This window comes from Zootoca vivipara, chromosome 6 (genome assembly GCF_965207765.1).
Source record: "Zootoca vivipara chromosome 6, rZooViv2.hap1.1, whole genome shotgun sequence".
NCBI classification, from domain to species: Eukaryota; Metazoa; Chordata; class Lepidosauria; order Squamata; family Lacertidae; genus Zootoca; species Zootoca vivipara.
The window spans coordinates 89,966,526-89,989,598 of NC_142589.1; the positions used below are offsets into that span (position 1 = coordinate 89,966,526).

A 23,073-nucleotide genomic window follows, 5' to 3' on the forward strand; every position below is an offset into this window, starting at 1 on the left:
CAGGAAGACGTTCAGCGAAACATACAGGAGGAAAACTCCCGCAGAATCGCACAGCCAATTAGAGCAGGTTCAACCTCAGCATCATGCCACTCTCAACTGGTTGTTAAGCAGCAACAACCCCCACTCCCTTAGGTGGAGAATGATTAATCCCTCAAGTTATGAAACTTTTGGGGGGCCAGTCACCACCTCTGTGTCAGCTGAACTTACTTCACAGGGTGGTGGTTGTGGATAAAATGGGGAGGAGGATAAATATGCCTGCCCATCTTGAGGTCCTCATAGAGGGAAAAGGTGGGTAGCAGAAATAATATTGCAGCATATTATTTAGACCTCATGAGAAGAGAAGACTCCCTGGAAAAGACCCTGATGTTGGGAAAGATGGAGGGCACAAGAAGGGGACAACAGAGGACGAGATGGTTGGACAGTGTTCTCGAAGCCACCAACATGAGTGACCAAACTGTGGGAGGCAGTGGAAGACAGGAGTGCCTGGCGTGCTCTGGTCCATGGGGTCACGAAGAGTCGGACACGACTAAACAACAAGTGTCCTTATTTTCCAGGGACACTCCTGGATTTACAGAAGCTGCCCTGGTTTCTGATTTGATTCCGGGATGTCTTGCTTTCCCTCTATTTTCATGGCAGAAATGTTGGAGGGGATGGTTATCCGACCCCCGAGCCAAGGAGATAAGTCACTATAAACAGGGGTGTCCAAACTTTTTCCAAAGAGGGCCAGATTTGATGAATCGTGAGGGCCGACCAAAGTTGTTGAGCTTTTTTAAGGATTGAAGAGCCGGATTAGGCCCCCAAAATGGACTTTGGACATGCTTGCTATAAAGCCTTTGTTTTTTAATGTTTAATGTTTCATTATCGCTTTTACAGTCAAACCTCGGCTCCCAAACACCTCCTTTGCCATACATTTCGGCTCCCAATGTTCCGGTTTTCGAATGTTTTTCAGAAGCTGAACGTCCGGCGCGTCTTTTGCTTGAGTGCAGGAAGCTTCTGCAGCCAATCAGAAGCCGCGCCTCAGTTGCTGAACATTTCGGAAGCTGAACAGGCTTCCAGAACGGATTAAGTTCGACAACCGAGGTTTGATAGTATATATGTTGGAAGCGGCCCAGAGTGGCTGGGGCAACCCAATCCGAAGGGCGGGGCATAAATAATAAAATTAAAATTGGCTGGTATGTATCATTGCAGGCAAGTGCTTTCTCTGTACGCTTGCTTCAAAAAAAAAAAAAAAAACCCACTCCTGCTTAGACAACTCTAGAAAGTTGAGGTGGTTTTAATCTGTTTTATGGTGTTTTGACTTTTCTTATTAAAGTATGGCTGCACTTATTGTTATTACTATTATTTGGTCTTTTTGTATACCGCTTTGAAGGTTTGTTTACAATACTCAATCGACACACACACACACAGATATATTATTATTAATTTCATTATATATATATATATATATATATATATATATATTGAAAATAAAAATAAATGAATGAATGAAAATAAAAGAACACAAATTAATGAAGATAAAAGGGCAAGGAACTGCAACCTCCCCGCCCCCGATTCCCCCCCCCATCACGTCCCTAAAGCGGCGCTATAGCGCCACTTCCATGAGGACTAGTGTCCTCGCTCGCCTGCCTCCCTCTGAGCGTCCGTTACAGGGCAACGGCTCGCGCTCTTTCTCCGCGCGGTCTCCTTGGCGACGCGACACCCGCCTCCCCCTCGCCTCCCTATTGGTCCCTCCTCCTTATCAACCCCGCTCCCGCCATCGGCATCTCTCCTCGGCCGGCTCAGCCGCGCCGTCATTGGCCGTGGCGATCCCGCGCCGCCATTGGCCGAGGCGCCTGCCCGTTGCCGGAGAAGCGGAGGGGAAGGGGTTTCCGGTTCCGGTGTGGCGGCGGCGGTGGTGGTAGCGCAGGAGGGAAACGAAAAGAAGACTCGCGGGCGGGGGGGAGGGAAGGGCAAGAGCGCTGAGGAGAGGCCGGCGGGAGAGGCTCAGCAGGCCCCGAACCATGAGGCGGCGGCGGTGGCCTGAGGAGGAGGTGGAGCAGCAACAGCAGCAGCCCTAAGGGGAAGCCAGGCTAGGCCCAAAAGCCCAGGAGGACGGAAAGAGAAAGAGGCGGGCGGGCAGGCCGGGCCCAGCCATGGACAATCAGGTGAGTGGAGGGGGGGAGGGGCCGCTCCCGCTCTCGCCCCTCCCTCCCGCTCCACAAGAGGGGGCGTGGCTTGGCTGCATTGGCTGCCCGATAGGCCCCGCCCCCGCCTTGTGAAAGGGGGCGGTGCTTTTGTGCCCCGGGGGGAGGGGGCGTGGCGCGGCTTCCCGTTGCCGCAGAGCCCTGGCTCCTCCCCGCCCCCCGTGGTGGGCGGGGCTTACTGCCGGCAGGGGTCTTTTTAACCTTCGTGGCTACGCCCCTCCCCACACACGGAAGGGGGCGTGGCTCTGCCTCGTGGGTAGGCTCCCAAGTGCCAAAGGGGCGTGCCTTGTCATCATTGGATTGGTGGAGTTGGGAAAGGGACCGGGAGGGGTCATCTAGTCTGACCCCCTCGCGGTGCAGGGATTATTGTTTTTTGCCTTACAGTATAGCTCCTTCCTCCAGTTACTAAAATGGGGAAAGAACAGGCCCCTCTCCGCCACAGTATGGAAGGAGTAGCTGCCACGATCCAGGAAGGGGGTGTGGCTTTGCTCCATCCGAAGGCTGGGAGCCCCCCCCCCCAAAAAAAAGAGTAAGGACTGGAATGCTTGGGGGAGATGAGTGGCTCGTCCTCCTTCCCAGCCATATCTGAGGGAGTGGAGTTTGGTTCTGCTGCCCAAAGGCATTGTTCTTTTCTTTGCCCACCCCTCCATTCTGTTAGCTGTGAACGGGAAAGGGGTGTTTCCATTCTTGGAAGTGGGAGGTTTCATCACTGCCAACCCTTTGATGAGCAGCTCTGCTCCCCAGCTGCTAAGAACTTAAGAAGAGCCTGCTGGATCAGACCAATGGCGCATCCAGTCCAACATCTTGCCCTCACAGCGGCCAACCAGGTCCCTGTGAAAAAGCCAGAGAGCCGAACGAGAGCACAAGAGCGCTCTCATGGATTCCAGCAACACATCTTTGGAAGCGTTGCTGCCTCCCAAGTGTGGAGGTTGCGCATAGATAGCCGTGTTGAGGAGGAAGGGGTGTGTCTTTCTGAGAAGGGGAGGAGCTTGCTACTCAAAATTAGGGTAAGTGAGAGAGACTTGGGGGAGTTTTGGGTGCTTGGACCCTGACCCTTCCTCAGTGGGGGTGGGGAATGCTTGGAGAAGGAGGGTGGACAGCTGCCCCCTCCCCTTTCATGTACATGTAAGTATATCTGTGTAGACTAGATATACTAGCATGTATATCTGCACGTCCAACCCAAAAATAAGATGAGGAAGGAGGGCTTTGCTTGCACGTATTGTCTTGTTGCAGTCTATGCAGCAGCTTTGTACAGTAGACTCAAGTAGTATTGTTTTCATACTTCTCATGGTTGCCCAAGGCATGGCTGGCCTAACCCTACCTCTTTTTGAGTTCATGGCAGAAGGCAGTGTTCAAACAAGGAGCTTCACAGCTTTTACTCATAGCATTCCCACTAGGCCTGAATGCCCATGTTGCGCAGATAGGCCTTTGCTGATAACGTGCACCCACCTCATGTCTATATAGCCGATTATATATTGGATCACCATTAATGTGTATCGGTATATACCTGGTTATAAGAACTACTTTGTGTATTTGAAATGCAGTTATTTAGATAGCAACTGGCAGCGTTACTGTATGTGCCATATATGTACATATTCAGCACGTGTGTCTGTATACATACTTTGTATTTTATGTTTTTTGAATATCTTCAAATTTTCAAATCAATAAACACAGGTTACATGGGCAGCACGTTCCACACACATGCTGAAATATGCATTATATTGAATACACATTATATAAACTCACAAGCACATACAGCTGGCTACATGTGAATACTTCTGTGTTCATGTAAGCCTGTATCTAATTTAGCTAATACGTTCTGTAGCATGTGAATGCAATGGGAACGTGATATTTATATAAATGTGTATTTGATACAATTTGTATGTTGGATGTAAGATACGGAGGCAGACTTACTCTTGTTGGCTATCAATGAACTGGTACCTACATGGCTGTTCCACCACTTGATAACTGTGAAGTAGCCATTACAGGTCTAACACCAGAGGCCCATTTTTCATATCTCTCCGAAGGCTGTGTGTCTCAGCAGTTCCCAGACATAGAGGTCTGATTCATTCTTGATTTCTTGCCTCCTGAATGACTACACTTGATCACTGGTAGCTGAAAGGTAAACAGACTCCACTGCAAAGCCCTGTGTTTTGAGGAGATGTGAGGAATTCTTGCAATGTTTTATCTGCAATAGCCCATCCACACATGCAAGTTACTTGTGGATATTGCAGTTACCAAGCAATAGCCATGTCTATGTCACCTAGAGCAGTTATCAAACTCTGGTCTGCAGCCCACAGATTTCATTCAGGTGGTCTGTGGCATTTCTGCAATATATCATATTGATTTAAGCTGCAATTTTATTGCTTATATTGTATTCTATTGCATTACACTTTGTATTTTGTATAATTCAACATGTAATACAATAAAAGATAAGAAATGAAAGAAACAATTAGAAATACAATTAAAAATCATGCAGCGCATTATAATTGCTACAATAGGAAAGAAAACCATTAAGTGATTCACCAAGACCCCCAGCAGTTTTCAAGTGGTCCATGGCGAGTAAAGGTAACCAGGACATCCCCCTATTTGCACTCTTCAAATAATGTTCATATTTATGTACATTTATGTGACCTCTCTAAAACACACACTGATGTTCTGGGTGCATCACTGCACATTACAAGGATCCACTGGTAAATACATTTTTTTGTCCTGGCACAAGCCCAAAAAGAGAGTCTCTCTGCTTTTCTTCTGTCCCTGGAGAAAGATGAGGACTCTCTGTGATGCCAGGCAAACTTCAGAAGCATGGAAGATGGAAGTAAAGCAATGACTGTCCCTGGTGTTGTGTTGTGTTGTGTTGTGTTGTGTTGTGAGAGAGCTTCCTGCTGAATATATGAAGCTTAGCTGCCTTGGGAGTTAGTTCCCATCCCTAGGAAGGCAAGGGGCTCACACACACACTTGAGCTCATATCATGTCAGAAGACTCTTATCCTCTTTAAAGGGGAGCATCTTGACAAGATCAGGTTACCAAGGGGAGCCCAGATTTGTTGACCCCTGCACAAATATTGGCCCTTTCATTCTCAGACTGTATTTCAACAATACTATTAAAGGGGAAACCAACCTTTTACCCTTCTTACATTTTTTTGGGGTTTACTTACTAGGAAGTGACCCAGGGTCACTTCCCTGCTCTGCCACAAACCTTGTTGGGTGCTTGTGTTTCGGTTGAGGGTGCTCAGCATGACTGATATGGAAGCAGGACAGTACTCAAGCACAATAGGATGCTGAGTGAGAGGTCTGCACTGTGAAGCCTGTACAGTACAGGAGAGAGAAAGTCTTCTGGAAGTAAAATAAATATGTCAGTACCTCATGTTTTGCTGTCATGTGTGTCCACCTTAATGCCCCCAAAGTACCTTGCACAGCACGATGCCCACATTTCAGGTGCATTTCAAGCTTGTGCATCTGTCCAGTGCTGCCCTTTTGACTACTTAACAGTGGGTCAGGAGACCCATTCTTTTTTGGGGGAGAAGAGATGCTTGCTAATTCCAAACATGAAGGGCCTTTGGATATGCACCTTATCCATATATGTGTTGGATCATAGAATTGGTTGGTGCCTTTCAGACTGTCTAGTTCAGGCGTAGGATACCCTTGGTCCTCAGGATGTTGCTAAACTATAACGCCTGTCAGCCCCAGCAGGCTTAACCAATAGCCAGGGATGATGGAACTGGCTGTTCAGCAACATACTGAGGGTCAATGTTTTTGCAGTCCTGACCAGGTCCGGCCTCTTGCATCCCCCAAAGACGCAGCTTCCACTGGAAGACCTCCATTAAGGCCAATGGCCCTATTGTCAAACTCTTTCCATCAAGAAGCTCCTACCGTTCAACAGAACTCTGTTCTCCTGTAACTTCCATCCATTTGATCTAGTCCTGTGCTCTGAGGCAGCAGAGAGCAAATTGTTGCCTTTTCTGTGGGATGGCAGCCCTTTGGGGATGTGAGGAGGGTTATTGTGTTCCATCCTCAGTTCCCCCCGCCCTCTCCAGGATAAGAGTGCACAGTTCTTTACCTCTCATCATGAGGCATACCGTATCAGGGTGCCGTATTTCTTCTTGCTGCTGCTGCTGCATCAACTTTGACATTCCTAGATGTTGCCTGTCTCCTTCCTCATTCCGTAACTTCCTTTGCCTTCCTAGTGCACGGTCCAGGTGAAGTTGGAGCTGGGGCACCGCGCCCAGCTACGGAAGAAGCCCACCACCGAGGGGTTCACCCATGACTGGATGGTGTTTGTGCGTGGCCCAGAACAATTCGAGATCCAGCACTTTGTGGAGAGGGTGGTCTTCCGGTTGCATCAGAGCTTCCCTAAACCGAAACGTGGTGAGTGAGTGTGTGTGTGTGTACATGCGTTAGCATGTAGCTTTCTCTGTAGGTGTGCTCTGGCATACTTCTGAGCACACAAGTGTTCCCATTGGGGACAGAGTACACATGCAAGCCTTGCCCTCCTCCTCCCCCCTCCCCCCAGTATCCCCCTGCTAACACCAAGATATGCTCAGTCCCTGACCATCCCCATGTTGAACGGGATCTGCCAGGGGCTTCTTGTGTTTGCTTGAACACAACCAAGATGCCTCTCGTGGTTGGGGGATCCTACCTGAACTGTCAATGAGCCAGAAATACCTGCAGGCCAGCTGTGAATGGCTCCTTCCTCATTGTAGTCCCGCTCCTTGAGTGAGAACAAATGTTGGCCTAACACAAGGACGCTATGCTTGATGCATTATCATCGTCTCCATATTGGACTGCGAGAGACCCTTGCCAGAAACCCTGGAGAGCTGCTGCTGGCCCATGTAGACAGTACGGTACTAGGTGGACCAGAGGTCCAACAAGATACCAAGGTCCAAGGCAGCTTCCTTTGTTCCTGTAATAGGTTATTGTTTTCATTAGTGTATCATTCTGGAGTGTTTCACGTACATGATCTTGTAATCCTTACAACAGACCTGTAATTGCTATCTGTATTGTTCTAGGTAATCTCTATGTAGGTGTGGAGATGCTCAGATTGGCAAAGAAAGAGAAGCTTGCCTAAGGCTACATAGCGTAGAAGCTAGCTACCTGTATGTTTCTTCTGTGATCCAACAGTCCTGAAGTTTTAATACTTAATTTCTGCTTTTCTTCTCAGTTTGCAAAGAACCTCCTTATAAAGTGGAAGAGTCTGGCTATGCTGGCTTCATTATGCCCATTGAAGTCCACTTCAAAAATAAGGTATAATTTCAATCTCTCCTCCTTGCCCTCCCCCCCCCCAAGCTCCCTTCTTGCGTTCCCTTAAAACACATGGCAAACTTAGCGGGCTGGCCAGCCCCTACACTACAGCAATGTAGCTGAACCTCATTGGCCCAGCCAAGTTTTTATCCAGGTCCAGTTATCATTTAACCTGCTCGTTAGTAAGCAATGAGACTGTTTGTGCATTTCACACACATTTTCATGTGTTGATCTATCATGGGACTTCCAGAAGGGCCTCCCTGATCTGCCTCTTGATACTCCTTTTCTCCTTGTCTTTCACATCTCTGCATCTCTTAGCGTGGAGGTCTCCAGTGTGCCGCTCGCAGGCACGATAGCAACTTCAGACACCTCCCAAGACCCTCCCAAATTCTTCTTTTAAAAATTAAATTAGTTTTTGTTGGTGGGAGTGTTCAGTTTTTTCTGTTTGTTTCATTTCTTAAGCAAATGTATAGATCACTTTGCAGCACGGAGCCACTGAAGCGATGTGCCATGTAACATAAGTGTTGGTATTTGTGGGGGCTGGTGCTGAGCATTGCCAGTTTTTCTTCTGCTAAATAGATATTCTGCGGTGCCCACAACAGGTTATTAGAATTCCAAATGTGTCCCGGGCCCAAAAAAGTTGGGAACCCTGCCGTGGTCTTCAGATTTTAAAAGCAGTGAATAGATTGTGTTGGCCCCAAACCAGCACCTTGGAATATGTAACCTTCCTCTGACTTTGGTTGGTACCTGATCTTTTCATCGTTATCCGTGATGACATAAAAGTCCAGGCCCGATTGCTGTGAGGGCTGCCATCTAATGCTCATCTGGAAAACCTTTCGGCTCAAGAGTACTGCAGTCAGGCTGCTAACTGGAACCTGTGGAATGGAGCTGTGCTCTTGCCAGTCCTCCAGGATCTTCCCTGCCTACCTCTGTGCCTGGAAGCTGCACTTCAGAGTGCACATTTTGACCTATGCAGCCGAAAGCTTTTGGGCCCGGGGTAGCCTGTTCCCATACAAGCCTGCCTGTGCTTGAAGTTTCGGCTGGGTTGCTCTCTTTGTCTGCTGTGTGTTGTGCTGCAGACAAAAAAAATGAAAAAGTGTGTTTCAGTATTGTTCTAAGCCAGGGGTAGGCAACCTAAGGCCCATGGGCCACAAGCGGCCCACGGGGGTCGTTTAAGTGGCCCCTGAACTGAGCCGCCCACTCGGGGAGACCCCGTGCGCTGTGCTAAACCAGTGCAGCACAGGGACTCGCTTCCGCAGTGCTGGAAATCACATCTGCGCATGCTCAGACGCCGGAAATTGTGGGTGCTTATGTGCGTGCCCACAGAGGGATCTCCGCTGGAGTGAACCAACCCAGGCGAGGTAAACCTTGCCAACCCCTGTTCTAAGCCATCGCAGGGACCGGGGCTGGAAGACAGCCATGTCTGGATGTCGGCATAAGCAACCCTGAGCTAGAAGTGCCAAAAGTCTGACTCAATATAAGGCATCTCCCTGCATTCCTATATATAGTTGTTAAAACCCCTTCATGCAGCTCTTCCTCCTTTGCTTTCAGGAGGAACCGAAGAAAGTTTGCTTCACCTACGATCTTTTCTTGAACTTGGAGGGGAATCCGCCTGTCAACCACCTGCGCTGTGAGAAGCTGACCTTCAACAACCCCACCAAGGAATTCCGCCGAAAACTAATCAGGGCTGGTGGGGTGAGTAGCCAAGACAGATGGACCCTGGTCTTTGCATGCTCCATGTAATGATTATTTGCTGTTCTTTGGATCGCTCTAGCCAAAAGTTCACAGCAGAATGGGTTTTGTGAAGTGCTGTTATGCTTTTTTTTTCCTAGGCTGGGAAACAAGGTGAGGGTGATAGAGGTTTGTTGTGTGGTGCAGAGAAAATGACTGGATAGGGAATTTCTGGAATTTGCTGGCACAAAGATGTGGAGCAGCATTAATATCCAGGTTGTCTTTCCCTAGGTGGTGGTAATGCCAGAAGGTGCCGAAACAGTGTCCAGGCCCAGTCCTGACTACCCCATGCTACCCACAATACCGCTCTCTGCCTTCTCTGATCCAAAAAAGACCAAACCGCCCCATGGGTCAAAGGTGAGTCACTTGGGAAGAGCGTGGAAATGTCCTTCCAAAACGATGAGGTCCAGAATCTTTCATTGTTCCCATTCTGCAGAGATGCTAAAGCCCTCCAAAGAGGCATAGAATTATGTGCACACTATATATATTCTCTTTGGCCTCCGCATTGTATTTTGGTTGAGTTGAACTAATGGCTGGAAATCACAGGGAATTGGATTTCAGGTAAACTTTAAGTGAACCTCCACTAGTCAAGGCCATTCAAGAGTGGGCCAGGCTGCTTAATAATAATAATAATAATAATAATAATAATAATAATTTATTTATTCCCCAGCCACTCTGGGCGGCTTCCAACAGAATATTAAAATACAATAATCTATTGAGCATTAAAAGCTTCCCTAAACAGGACTGCCTTCAGATGTCTTCTAAAAGTCTGATAGCTGTTTATTTCCTTGACATCTGATGGGAGGGCGTTCCACTACCGAGAAGCCACTCTGCCTGGTTCCCTGTAACCTCACTTCTCACAGGGAGGGAACCGCCAGAAGGCCCTCAGAGCTGGACCTCCGTGTCCGGGCAGAATGATGGGGTGGAGATGCTCCTTCAGGTATAGGGGGTAGGCTCTCCGTCACTGGAGATGTTGAAGTAGATACTGGGCAGCCATCTGTCAGGGATGCAGTAGTAGCAAGTTGGACTAATGACTTCTAATTCTTTGATACGTTGCATCTGTAACAGAGAATAGAAGTAGGGGAAAGATACCCTAGGCCAGAGAGGAGAGCCTAGGTGATCCTGCACTTGCAATCAATATTGCAGAATCCTCAATCTTCCCATTAGTATAAATTGGAAAGACTATGCAGAGTCTAATAGCACTGATTGCAAATATAGAAGGGGTGGGGAAAGGCAAGGTAACTGGCCTGTTTTAATTATTCTTGAATAACTGTTTGAGGGAATGGCTATCCTGAAGCAAGCAGAGCACAAGTCAGGGATAGGAAAACTGTGCCTTGCCTGATGTGAGGCTTAAGCTTGCTTCATTAACGTCCTATAGAATCAAGGCTACAACACCTCTGACCCACATTTCTCGGTCTGTGGTCCAGTGAAGCAGCAGAGTTGATTTCTGGGAATGTGTAGTGAAAAGGGGGGTCCCACTGGAACTTGTGAATTGCCCAACTATGAAAACGTGGGGTACCAGTACTGTTTTGGACCAGTGCAAATCTATGGAGGAAGGAGGGGCCTTCCTGGAGCCCCTTTATTCCTTTGTTCCATTGTTTTATTTTCTGCTCGTTTCTGTTCTGCTTACTATTTTGCTTTCTTCTGAATTTGAAAGAACACGGGCATAGTGAGATACGACTTAACTGATTATCTGAATGCTTCCTGCATGGTGGCTTTCCCTTTGGAGGAAGATTCCGTTTTCCCCACAGAACCCCATCCTTTCATACAGGATGGGATAATTAAACTTTGCTGGTCTTTTCATTTCTCCTTCGCTGGTGCTTAGGAGGCCAACAAAGACAGCAGCAAAGCTTCCAAGCCACACAAGGTCACCCGGGAGCATCGTGAGAGGCCCAGGAAAGACTCGGAGAGCAAGAACTCCTCCAGGGATCTTGAAAGGGAGCCGGGTAAACCTGCGAAGGACTCCTCCAGGAAACCCACTGAGAACAAGGTGCCCAAGGAGGAGAAGACCCTCCCGAAAGCTGCTTTCAAGGAGCCCAAGCTGGCTCTGAAGGAGCCCAAGCTGGAGAACACGTCGCCAAAGGGTGGTCCTCCGCCGCCGGAGATGAAGCCTTCCAGCAAAAGGCCCCCCGCGGTGGAGTCTCCAAAACCCAGCGCTAAGAAGCCGAAGAAGAGCAGCTCCAAAGGAGCCAAGACCGTCCCGGCAACGTCCCCTCGGACTTCCTCTTACGCCGAGAAGAAGCCAGCCAAGGAGAAGCCGAGCGCCAAAGTGGAGAAGATGAAAACGGAGAGCGAAACTAAGGCGATCAAGAAACCCATGGAGGTGGCGGTGGCAGAGGACTCCAATTCTGAGGATGAAGCTTCTCTGAAGTCAGAGGTGAGGGGCCTGCTCTCTTCCCTTGCAAGGCCAGGCAGGGCTGCGCTGTATGGTGTCTACTGAGTGCAGGCAATTAAAAACAACCCACGCTGGAGACAGTTTGGACCTGGGGCTCTTGTTGAGTTTCAGTCCTGCATCTGCCTTCTCCGCCCTCTAGTCCTGCTAATATTTCTTCTTGGGATTCGTAAAGGTTTTTCAGAATGCAGGGAAACCCTAGAGGTGAGGTACAATGGTGGTTTCCCTCGCTATCGCCCTAAAATGCTTTTAAAATGGCCAGTTCTCTCCCCCCGCCCCAAGATTCCAGTCTGAGAACTGAATGGTTTTTCAAAACTTTTTCTTTAACCGTATTTAAAAACAAAAATGGTCAAGCCACTCTTTTTCCCAACATGCTCAGGACATACATGGCTCCTCCCTACCCCCACCCCTTTCATAATTTTAATATTTTTATTATTCCTATGTCTGGCTTGCCCCAGCCACCCAACAGATATTAAAAATGCAATGAAACTTAGAACATTAAAAACCTCATTGCAGCCACCGCATTGGCTGTCCCAGGCAGCCTAAGCACTGACTAGACCAGGGGTCTAGACCTGGGCCGGTTTACTCCAGCGGAGAGCCCTCCGTGGGCCGCGATTTCTGGCGTCTGTCTGCGCAGACGCGATTTCCGGCACCGCGGAAGCGATTCCCCATGCCGTGCTGTGCCAGTTTACCGCAGTGGGCAGGGACTCGCCGAGCGGGCAGCTCGGTGGGCCGGTTAAACGACCCCCATGGGCTGCTTGTGGCCCATGAGCCTTAGTTTGCCAACCCCTAGACTAGACCCTGGTCACTTTAGCTTGTAACCTGCCCTGGGACCTTAGGGTAAAGGCTGGGTAATAAATTGTAATTGTTAATAGGGCCCTGTTGGTCCACAGTACCACACCGAACTCTGCATCATTCTTACAACATCCCACTACTTGGGATGGCTAATAAAACAATCATGTGGCCTTTTAAACTGGGGGTAGGTAATGTTTCTGTTTGTTACTGTGCTATGTATTTTTGTGTTTAGATTGCAAATTGCTCTGTGATCCTCAGATGAACGGCAGTATAGAAAATCCTATTACAGCTGTTTCCCTCCCCACAACATGAGGATCTAACTTACCCTGTCTTTCTTAAGTCCTGAGAAGAAGGTTGACCAGACCTCCAAGTCTGTGATTTAATCCTCTTGGTTACTAAAGGACAAAACTAAAGAACCCTCCATGGGAAATAAAAGAAATGGGGCTGGGCTGGGCTGGGCTGCCATCTCTCTCTCTGCCATTCTGCTGTACGGACCAAAGAGTTGAAATCATTCTCTCTCTCTCCCTTCTTCCTTTCTCTGGGTCGACTGAAGTCTGCCCCATCCAGCCCTTCCAACTCCAGCTCCAGCTCCGACTCCAGCTCTGACTCTGATTTCGAGCCATCTCAGAACCACAGCCAAGGTGCGTTGCTGTTTGGAAATCTCACGTGAGTCATGGTGTCAATTAAGCCTACGATGCCTCCCCCCCTCCCAAGTGTAAGGTTTTTGTTTGTCATAATGGCCCAATAATAGCCACTGGTTCATAAAAATCCAGCACTCAACATTGTGCTTCCTGAATGTTGAAAGCACTTAACTAAAGGCACAGAAAACCTTGGCAAGGGCTGATGTAAGTCAGTTAGGTGGCCAAGGGCAAGTCATTCTCTCTCAGCCTCAGTTGGTGCTGAACTGCATCCACCTACATCAGCCATCTTTTAGCACAGGCACGGGCAAACTCGGCCCTCCAGATGTTTTGGGACTACAACTCCCATCATTCCTAGCTAACAGGACCAGTGGTCAGGGATGATGGGAGTTGTAGTCTGGAGGGCCAAGTTAACCTATGCCTGTTTTAGCACAACCCTGAGTCTAAGAGAGAATGACTTGCCCTGGGCCACCTAAGGGGGCCTAAACTGGGCCAGTTTCCAGCTTGACTTACATCAGCCCTTGTCAAGGCTTTCTGTGCCTTTAGTTAAGTAGCTTCCTTTTTAAGAATACCGCCACTGTAGAAAGTCGTGCCCCTTGGCTAGTCATTGAAGAGTTGCAAAAATAACTGCTCACCTGAGAAAATCTTTAGAAAAGTTGCTGCTTTTTCCACCCCCACCCCCTTCACAAAAAAAACACTGCTAGGGCAGAAACTGATTTGCAGAGTTAGCCATGGTGGTGTACCTGACTTGCTTCACCTGTATCCTCTCCACCTGGCACAATTTCACCACAATTAGGTGCAGTAATTGGAGGGGGGGGATATTCCACTTTGGCTGGATGTTGCAGGTGTCAATCTCCTCATTGTTCATCTCTGGTTACTTGGGAAAAGCACCCCACACCTGGTGGGAGCCATAACATGGGTGCTGTTCTGGGTGGGGGGGGGTGTCAACAAACGGAAGCAAATGTGGGTCTACAGCAGTGGTGATAAGTGCTAAGTTTCTAGCCTTTGAGGCTGTAAAGGTGATAGTCCTGATTAATAACAACAAATCGTTAGCACTAATTCTGTCATTTTTGGGTACTAAACAATAAATAATACTTTGTATTCGTCAAGTGCTTCTCTAAAGTGTTTTACATTATCTTGCTTGCAAGGTAGGTCAGTCTGATCCCCAGATTGTTTGTGGGGTGGGGTGGAGTTTGAGTCTGAGAGAAAATGGCTTGCCTAAGTCTGCCTTTGCCACAAATGCGATGCAAGTGGCAGATGCAAGATTTGAAATGAGGACTTCCTGAATCACACAGCACCATGTCAAATCTGCTGCTATGTCAAATCACCTCTCTGACACAAGAGATGTGCTTGCCTCTTGCCTCTTCTTCTCTCTCCCACCCACCTTAAAAATGAATTCAGGACACAAGCTGACGGATGGGTTAACCGGCATGCAGGTGGGGGCACCCAAGGGAGAAGGCAGAGCCATGTGATCACCAGTCTTGGAGCGGACAGCTTCAAATAGTCAAATGTTTGCAGTCTTCTCCTGAAGAGAGTCTTCCAATCTTCTACTGCGTGGGTGGGAGACCTTTGGCTCTCCATATGTCGTGAAACTACAGCTCCCGCCAGTCATCCCTGGCCACTGGCCATCCTTGCTAGGACTTTTGGGGGGTTGTAGTTGAGTGTCTGGAGAGCTAAAGGTTCCCCACTCCTGCTGTACTCAGCACCATGTATCACACTTAACTACCACCACCATCGCAGGTGCAACAAACAGAGCAACTGTCCGCACGCAAAAGAGTCTCCACAGATGTAAACAAGGTTTATTTATTACAGGCTTCCCAATGGTGTTTAAAACTCGGTGGACAAGTATTTTGGAGGCAGGGAACTTGTTACAGTGGAACCTAGGTTTTCGAGCATCTTGGAAGCCGAATGTTTCAGTTTCCGAACGCTGAAAACCCGGAAGTAATTGCTTCCATTTTCGAACGTGCCTTGGAGGTCGAATGGCATCCGGGGTGCATTTCTCAATTTTCTCCATTGAAATTGCCGACCGTCCAATGGAGCCTCAGTCGTCGAACGTTTCGGAAGCAGAATGGTCTTCCAGAACGGATTAAGTTCGACAACTGAGGTTCCACTGTAGAATAATAATTTATTAGAATAATAATTTATTATTTATACCCCGCCCATCTGGCCGGGTTCCCCCAGCCACTCTGGGCGGCTTCCAACAAAACAGAAATTCTAAAATAAAGAAATCCATCAAACATTAAAATACAGAAATCCATCACACATTAAAAGCTTCCCTAAACAGGGCTGCCTTGAGATGCCTTCTAAAGGTCTGGTAATTGTTGTTCTCTTTGACCTCTAGTGGGAGGGCATTCCACAGGGTGGGTGCCACTACCGAGAAGGCCCTCTGCATGGTTCCCTGTAACTTGGCTTCTTGTAGTGAGGGAACCGCCAGAAAGCGCCCAGAGCTGGACCTCAGTGTCCGGGCAGAACGATGGGGGTGGAGACGCTCCTTCAGGTATACCGGACCGAGGCTGTTTCTAAACCCGTTTCTTTTTGGTCTGAAAGGTGTGATGGTAACACAATGATTTTGCTGGAGAGATGGCGGGGGGGGAGGGACTTGGGACAGTCGCAAAATGTCTGCTTGCCTGTGGGGCCAGACCCAAACCACCTGTGTCCCTCCGTGCTGTGTGAACGCCCCTCTTTCTCCGCATTGTGTCCTGTGGCTCAACAGCCACCCTGTTTACTGTTCTAGACAGGTAGAACAATGAGCTAAGCAGGCCTTGTGGTGGGCCACTCTCCCTGTCTCACTATCAGGCTGTGTTTAGCTTGGGGAGCCCTGAAGCTGTTCCACCCTGTGTACAGGGCAGCCCAGCTGTTCCTGGGGTGGCCCAGTGGGAACTGAACAGAGCCCAAACGGACAGTGCCTGGTAAGCAGCCCAGCACAACTCCGCTTAGCGTTGAACCTGAGTTTCCCTGCCCTGTGCCCATTTTTAAACTGGCTTTCCCGGCTTCTGAACCCCAGGGCCTCTGCGCTCCATGGTCGAGGACTTGCAGTCGGAAGAGTCTGACGATGATGACAGTTCTTCTGGGGACGAGACGGCGGTCAAGGCGGCTCCCATCAGCAGGGATGCGAGGTGAGAGCAGCCCAGGTTTATTCATGTGCTGGTTTTGCCTGTGTTTAAAGCAGGGGTCAGCAAACCTTTTCATCAAGGGGCTGGTCCACTGTCCCTCAGACCTTGTGGGGGGCCGGACTATATTTTGAAAAATATAAATACCCTGCAAGCCGGTCCTGCAGCTGCCTCTGGACCTGGAGGAATGCACTCTGCACGCGCTCAGGAGTGTGTCTCAGCGTTGTTGATGAGCAGCAGCCGCTCCATTGGCCCGTCCCCACAGAGCTCCCAGGCGGCATGCACCACATACTGCGGCCTGTCGTCCAAGGCCAGGTCAGCGGGCAGGCCACACACATGGAGCGCTGGGCAGGTGGCATGCAGCTCACCCTCCAGCTGTTCTAGCGCGGCCACTGAGCGCGTCACCAGCAGTGCCGAGGCGCGGGTCCAGCAGTCGTGCCAAGCTCCGGCTGAAGCCCCGCGACGCGCCCATCACAATGCCCATGGCGCGGCCCAGACCTGACACCTGTCTCTCCGTCCATGGCTGCGCCGGGTTTACCTCAGCACAGTGGTGGCGAGGGGCTTCCTGCAGCCAATCCAAAGCCATACCAGCGTCGCGGAAGTCAGTCCCCGCGCGGTGAGGCGTCTGCAGCTTCTTTTCAAGGAAACACTGTGCTGGTTTAGCTCAGCGTGGGGACTGACCGATTGAGCGGCAGGGTCCGCAGGCCGGATTTACGAGCCTGGTGGGCCGCATCCGGCCCCCGGGCCAAAGTTTGCCGACCCCTGGTTTAAGGCAATCATGGTCTTCCAAAGCAGCTCGTAGTCTGGCTTACAGAAACACAGAATGAAAGGAAGGGGGCAGGTAGAGAAGTGAGTTTAATCTTCAAGCCCAGAACAGTTGGGGCCACCTGATCTTCCAGTGAGTTTGTTTGAACAGCAGTTGTTAGCTCTTGTACATTTGGCTCGTGAATGGGGTCAGGGTGTCCTTCCCCTCCCTTCTGCAGCCCCGGAGTAGCTGTCAGTTGGCCCACACTACTCTCTCTGGCAAGGAGGGAGTCAGGAGAGTCTGCTCCCTGCAGCCTTCTTCTTTTCTGGCTGATGGCTGGGTGGTCTTCCAGGCAAGCAGGGGGAGCGGCCTCTGGCAGCTTGGTTCGCTGAGCCAGTGGCAGAAGCCAGAGTTCACTGCCCTACTTTTCTGCCTTCCCAGCACTACAGTCAGATGCAATTGGCTGTCTTTTGTGTTCAGAACTTGTAGCTGTTGCCTAAAGCAAACAAAAGATGTGGAGTCAAGCTTTCATGACTTATTTGACCTGAACAGATTGTTCAGGGTTTTCATAAGAATGGGTCATGTTGCGTCGTGGGGCACGTGCTAGTTCTACTCAGAAATGAATGAATATGATTAAATTGGGCCCATTAATACCTTTGAGTGCTCTTGAGTAGAACCAGCATTGGATGCAACCCTTTGCTGCCTATGGAGGGGATGGAAGAGAAGCAGCAGAGGAGGCAGTGTTTTGCCACCACCCCATCAAGCTCAGGATTCTGTGCACCCGGCATTAGCCAACGTAGTGCCCTCCAGACGACGTCAGCCCCTCCCAGGTCCCATCAGCCCCAGCCAGCATGGCACAGTGGTCAGAGGTGATGGCAACTTTTGGCCAGTAGATTCTGGAGGGTGCCACAATGACTAACCTCAGCTCTTCACTGACTGGTTGCTCCATCCTGGGCATTCATCCTGAAGCTGCTTGCTTACAAAGCACTGGCTGTAGCCACTGAGCTACTGGAGACAGAGAGGGGCCTGTCCAGAATGTGGGAGCAGAGCCTCCTGCTTAACCCTGCAGCCTTCCAGGATAAGTGTGGGAAACCTGTAGCCCTCCAGGTGTTACTGAACTACAACTCCCACCAGCCCCAGCGAGCACGGCCAGTGGCCATGGATGAGGATGAAAGTTATAGCTCAGCAACATCTGGAGGGGCAAAGGTTTCCCCACACCTGTCCTGAAAGGCTGCCCCCATTGTCCAGCCCGGACACCAAGGTCCAGCTCCGATGGTCTTCTGGCGGTTCCCTCACGGTGAGAAGTGAGGTTACAGGGAACCAGGCACAGAGCCTTCTCGGTAGTGGCGCCTGCCCTGCGGAACACCCTCCCATCAGATGTCAAGGAAATTAAGAACTATATTTGACTTTCAGAAGACATCTGAAGGTAGCCCTGTATTGGGAAGTTTTTAATGTTTGTTGTGTTATTGTGTTTTTAATGTTTTGTTGGGAGCTGCCAACCCAGTCAGATGGGCAATGTATTATTATTATTATTATTATTATTATTATTATTATTATTATTGCCTCTTCAGACTCAGCCACAGCGATAGCGACAGTGACAACAGTGAGGACTCCTGCCTTCCGAGTCGGGAGCCTCCTCCCAACCAGAAACTACCCCCCTCTAACAATAAGGTAATTGTGCAGCAAAGGCAGTTTGGCTTCCTACTCACCCTAGCTGTCTGGAATTTGGCCCAGGTATACTAAAGGAGTGCAAGGCTGGGGTGCGGGGGGACGGGAGACAGTTGTAGGAGTGGCTGTTTTTGTTTCGTAAGCAGCGGAGAAAGTTGAGAAGAGGAAAGAGAAGGAGAAAGGACCAAAGAGAGAAAGGATACAGAAAGTAATAGCCAGGGAAGATTGGAAGAAGGGTTAGTTCATTTATCGAAGGAAGCAGGGAAGGAGCTGGAGCTCTTTGGTCCTGTCCTCTCGAGGGGACTAAGAACACCTGTGAGGGCAGGCATAGGCAAACCCGGCCCTCAAGATGTTTTGGGACTACAATTCTCTGACCACTGGTCCTGTTAGCTAGGGGTGATGGGAGTTGTCGTTCCAAAACATCTGGAGGGCCGAGTTTGCCGGTGTGAGGGTGTTGAAACAAGGCAGGAACAGAAATAAGGGTGCATTGCTAGCTTGTTTCAACAAATCATTCAACCAACCGCAGTTCGGGTTCAGGCATAAGCTGCAGTTAGTTTTAAGGCAGGCAGAGACTGTTCCCAGTGCCTTCCTTGCAGCCACCCACAAGCCAAAGGCTTGGTCGTATAGGTCAGTGCTATGTTTTGGTGGCAGGGTTTGTAAATAGGGGCACAAGACACCCAAACAATTGATGACCTCCCCTCTTGGCAGAGACGGAGTGCAGAGGCCCTGTAGGAGAAACCACTATCGCCATATTGCCTCCTTCTCCAGACTGGTGTCCTCCAGATATTACTGGACTACAACTCCCATCATCCCTGCCCAGCGGCCATGATGGATCCAGCTCTTAGCATTGAACATCCATGGAGGACTCTGGGTTCAAGAAGGCTGCTGGGTGGCACGAGGGCATCTGTTGAGATCATATCTGAGTAGAGATTTGAATGAGGCGCTTTCCTTCTTTCCTACTCCTTGCCCCTACTCCCATGATGAATCAGTCTTGTTTGGGGAGCTCTGGCTGGTGGTGGGAAAATTCCTCGTGGGGGGCAGAGTTGACTTGCAGTTCCTTTGTTACGAGAAGGGGAGAGAACCTGTTTGCTATATTGTGCCTGGTTTCCAGTTTGAAGGAGCGCAGTCTTTGCACCTTATCAAGGCTCTGCTGCAACGGTTGCCTTTTGTCCCCTCTGAACTGGCTCGTGAGCATGTTCCCCCTCTTTAACTGCTTTCAGGTAACTGGGAGGAAGAGCCCAGAGTCCTGCAGCAAGCCAGAAAAGATTCTGAAGAAAGGGACCTATGACAAGGTACCTCCATGGAGAGGGGCATTTAAATTGTAGGAGGGAGGGAGGGAAGGAGAAGCCATCTGTTGGCAGAGGGAGCCCTTGGCTGCTCAGGATAAACCAAGCCAGCCCTAACGAGGCTCAAGCCACCTCTTTTGAAATGTGCAAAGCTGTCTTCTGCAGAGCCAGGCCATTCGTTCATGCCCAATATTGTCTCCTCTGGCAGGCAGCAGCTCCCTGGCTGCCTTTCCTAGCTAGATTCAAGAGCTCCCAGTACTTTCTCCTCCCACACCCCAAGCTTCTCCCTGTGCAGCACAAAGGGAATATACAGATTCTTTTTTTTCTCGATTTGGTAGGGGGCCCATTTATTCCCTTTCTGCCATCTAGATCAGGGGTCAGCAAACTTTTTCAGCAGGAGGAGAGTCCACTGTCCCTCAGACCTTGTGGGGGGCCAGAGTATATTTTTTTGGGGGGGGGGGGAGGTGGGAAATGAATGAATTCCTATGCCCCACAAATAACCCAGAGATGCATTTTAAATGAAAGCACACATTCTACTCATGTAAACACACCAGGCAGGCCCCACAAATAACCCAGAGATGCATTTTAAATAAAAGCACACATTCTACTCATGTTAAAAACACTGATTCCCGACTGGATTTAGAAAGCAATTGGGTTGGATCCGGGTCCCAGGCCTTAGTTTGCCTACCCGTGTGATAGTGGTGCGGGAGATCATGTTCCTTTTATATATATTTTTCTCCTTTGAAACAAAAGAAGAGGATCTGTTTTTTTTATAAGGAAACTTCATACAGAGTAGGTGCGTTGCTGTTGTTGTTGTTGCTGGAGCAAAGCTTCAAATATCCCCGTTGTTCAGCCCTAGCAGCAACACAGGCTTTGCTACCAGAGGCAGTTTAATGCAGTTGTGGCCCTCCAGACATTGCTGAACAACAATGCCCATCCTCACTGGTCATTGGCCATGTTTGCTGGGACTGGTGGGAGCTGTAGTTCAGCAGCGTCTGGAGACCCAAAGGTCCCCCATACCTACTTTAATGGATGCCAGAGATGCGTGCAAGACTTGCCTTCCCATTTTCTTTTAGGCTGGTTTTTGCGTTGCCGTTTCCCCTCCAACCCCCCAACCCTTTGTACAACTCCACAATGTGCTCATGTGCAATACAGAAGTTCTAATTCACTGGGCACCACTCCTAACCCACCCACCCACCCACTGTGTCCATTTTTTTTTTTTTTTGCAAAGGAGGACAAAAACCTTCCCCACTGTCCACCTGAACTGGCAGCAGCATATTTGCCCTTCAGGCTATCGGGGTGTGTGAGCATTAATCAGCACTTTGATGGCGAGAGGACTGAAAACCTCAAGATAGAGGGTTCTCCTAGCTAATCTTCCTTCTTCCCTCTCTTAAGGCCTACACTGATGAGTTGGTGGAACTTCATCGGAGGCTGATGGCTTTACGGGAACGAAATGTGCTTCAGCAGGTAAGGACATGTTAGGTGGTTTTGTGTGTGGGAATGCAAGTTGAAGCCAGAGTGGAATGTTAAACGTTCTCTTTTGCCGCAGTGCAATGAATGGTGCTGCTGTTGTTGTTTTCAGATTATCTTGTTCAAGCACCTTATGCATATATCCAGTTGTAACCTGTAGTTGTTGTTGTTGTTGTTACGTTTTGTGGCCTTGCAAATTCAACGGAAGCTGTCCTGGGAGCACAGACGGGTCTCAAAAGTTGGACAGGCTAGCAGTTTGAAAGCTAAAGACTGAAAAGCATCCCCACCCCCCTAATTACTACATGTAGGCGAGGGACAGGGAGATTTCTGATGAAATGATTCTGTGATGTTTTTTCTTTGAAGTCCTGGGAAGAATTTTTATGAGTCTTCATGTTCCTGCCCCCAGGCAGATGTGGGGTCTGCCTTTGCCCAGCCACGGCTGCCTTCACACCTTTCAAATGAGCAATCCCACTTGAATTACTATTAGCCTTGCCCACAAGTAATGTCTAGTGGGGATAAATACATCTCCAGCCAGGAAATGTGTTCTGCCAGCAGGACTTAGATAAGACCAGTCTTTGAAGTCTCCCAATTTGCTATTGCCTTGTTGTTCCACTGCAGTACAGCAGCCAATGTAGTTTGTGTCCTATGCCTCGAAGCAGCCTTTCATGGAGACAAGAGGGTCAGTCCAGGGGAGGGGAGCACTGCACGTGGCTTTTTAAAATGGTGCACAAAGTGTGAACGATTGGTCCCTGTCTGAATTTCCGCAGTGGGACAGGAAATGAGAGAGAGCAAAAGCAGGGAGCAAACTCTCTGCGTTGGGTTGGCACAGAATATTGGTGTCTCACAGACCTAGCATATAGAATAAGAGAACAAGAAGAACATAGGTTTAAAGAAGATTGGAAAATGTTTATTGAATATATGGAGGGAAATTGTATACATTTGAAAACGCTGGCAGCATTAAGATAAATTCAACTGTGTACATAAGTTTTGGTGGATGCAATAATGGAATGGTTTAGTTTATGTAAAATAGGCAGGGATTTTATGTCATGCAAAATGAACCATGGGAAGAGAAGAAGGCAAGTTCATTTTAAGGTTGTTTAAATGAATATTCTAATATGTAAAACACAAAATTTAATAAAAATTATAAGGGGAGGGGGGGAGAATATTTGCGTCTCACTCTGATCCTTTTCCTCCCCGGCCTAGATTGTAAATCTCATTGAGGAAACCGGACATTTCAATGTCACCAACACAACCTTCGACTTTGACTTGTTCTCCTTGGACGAAACGACCGTCCGCAAGCTGCAGAGCTACCTGGAGGCCGTGGCTACGTGACCCTTGGCTTCTGAAGCGGGACGCTTTTTTTTAAAACCAGAATCCCTGTCTTTTCGGTACCAGGAAATGGACTCGTGGACCTTGGCCGCCGCCTTATCCTCTCGATTCACCTGAAGCACTGCCTTAGGGATCAGCCACGCTCTAGGAACACGCTGCTGCTGCTGCTGCCGCCGCCGCTTCTGCTGCTGCCGCCGCCACCAGCTCCTCCTCTTGGGCTTCAGCCGAGCGCTCGTCCTTGGCGAGCCTGTCCTCCTTCGCTTCAGAAGCTTTGCTTGGAACTGGTAGAGTAAAAGCTGCGCTGGTCCTAGCCGCGACACCGTGCTCTCCTTGGTTGTTTGGTTGTTGCTGTTTTTTTAATTCCGGCTTTTTAAATTTTAGAACGAGATTCTCTTATGTGTGTGTGTTTTTAAAAAAAAGAATGCACGTTTGAGGCATCCTATTTTAAGTTCGGGATAAAACTCAGCTGTCGTTTCTGCGCAGAAC

The 23,073-nt window shown here is 49.2% G+C and overlaps 1 protein-coding gene across 3 annotated transcripts; it reads left to right on the forward strand.

The window, feature by feature from the left end:
* The first annotated feature begins 1,893 nt into the window (after nucleotides 1-1,893).
* Nucleotides 1,894-22,975, forward strand: MLLT1 (MLLT1 super elongation complex subunit). 3 transcript variants are annotated; one of them, XM_035117925.3, is made up of 12 exons: nucleotides 1,894-2,144; nucleotides 6,370-6,550; nucleotides 7,344-7,426; nucleotides 8,975-9,118; nucleotides 9,386-9,511; nucleotides 10,980-11,531; nucleotides 12,895-12,982; nucleotides 15,984-16,095; nucleotides 18,406-18,505; nucleotides 19,723-19,794; nucleotides 21,184-21,255; nucleotides 22,462-22,975. In XM_035117925.3, exons 1-12 carry the CDS (start codon nucleotides 2,133-2,135, stop codon nucleotides 22,588-22,590), a joined length of 1,671 nt encoding a protein of 556 aa, XP_034973816.3. In that variant the 5' UTR covers nucleotides 1,894-2,132; the 3' UTR covers nucleotides 22,591-22,975. The 3 variants fall into 3 exon arrangements, with proteins under 3 accessions (XP_034973816.3, XP_088529113.1, XP_034973818.3); XM_088672987.1 differs by having other exon boundaries at nucleotides 22,654-22,975; XM_035117927.3 differs by lacking the exons at nucleotides 19,723-19,794; nucleotides 21,184-21,255; nucleotides 22,462-22,975 and adding an exon at nucleotides 19,211-19,368.
* Nucleotides 22,976-23,073: the final 98 nt, after the last annotated feature.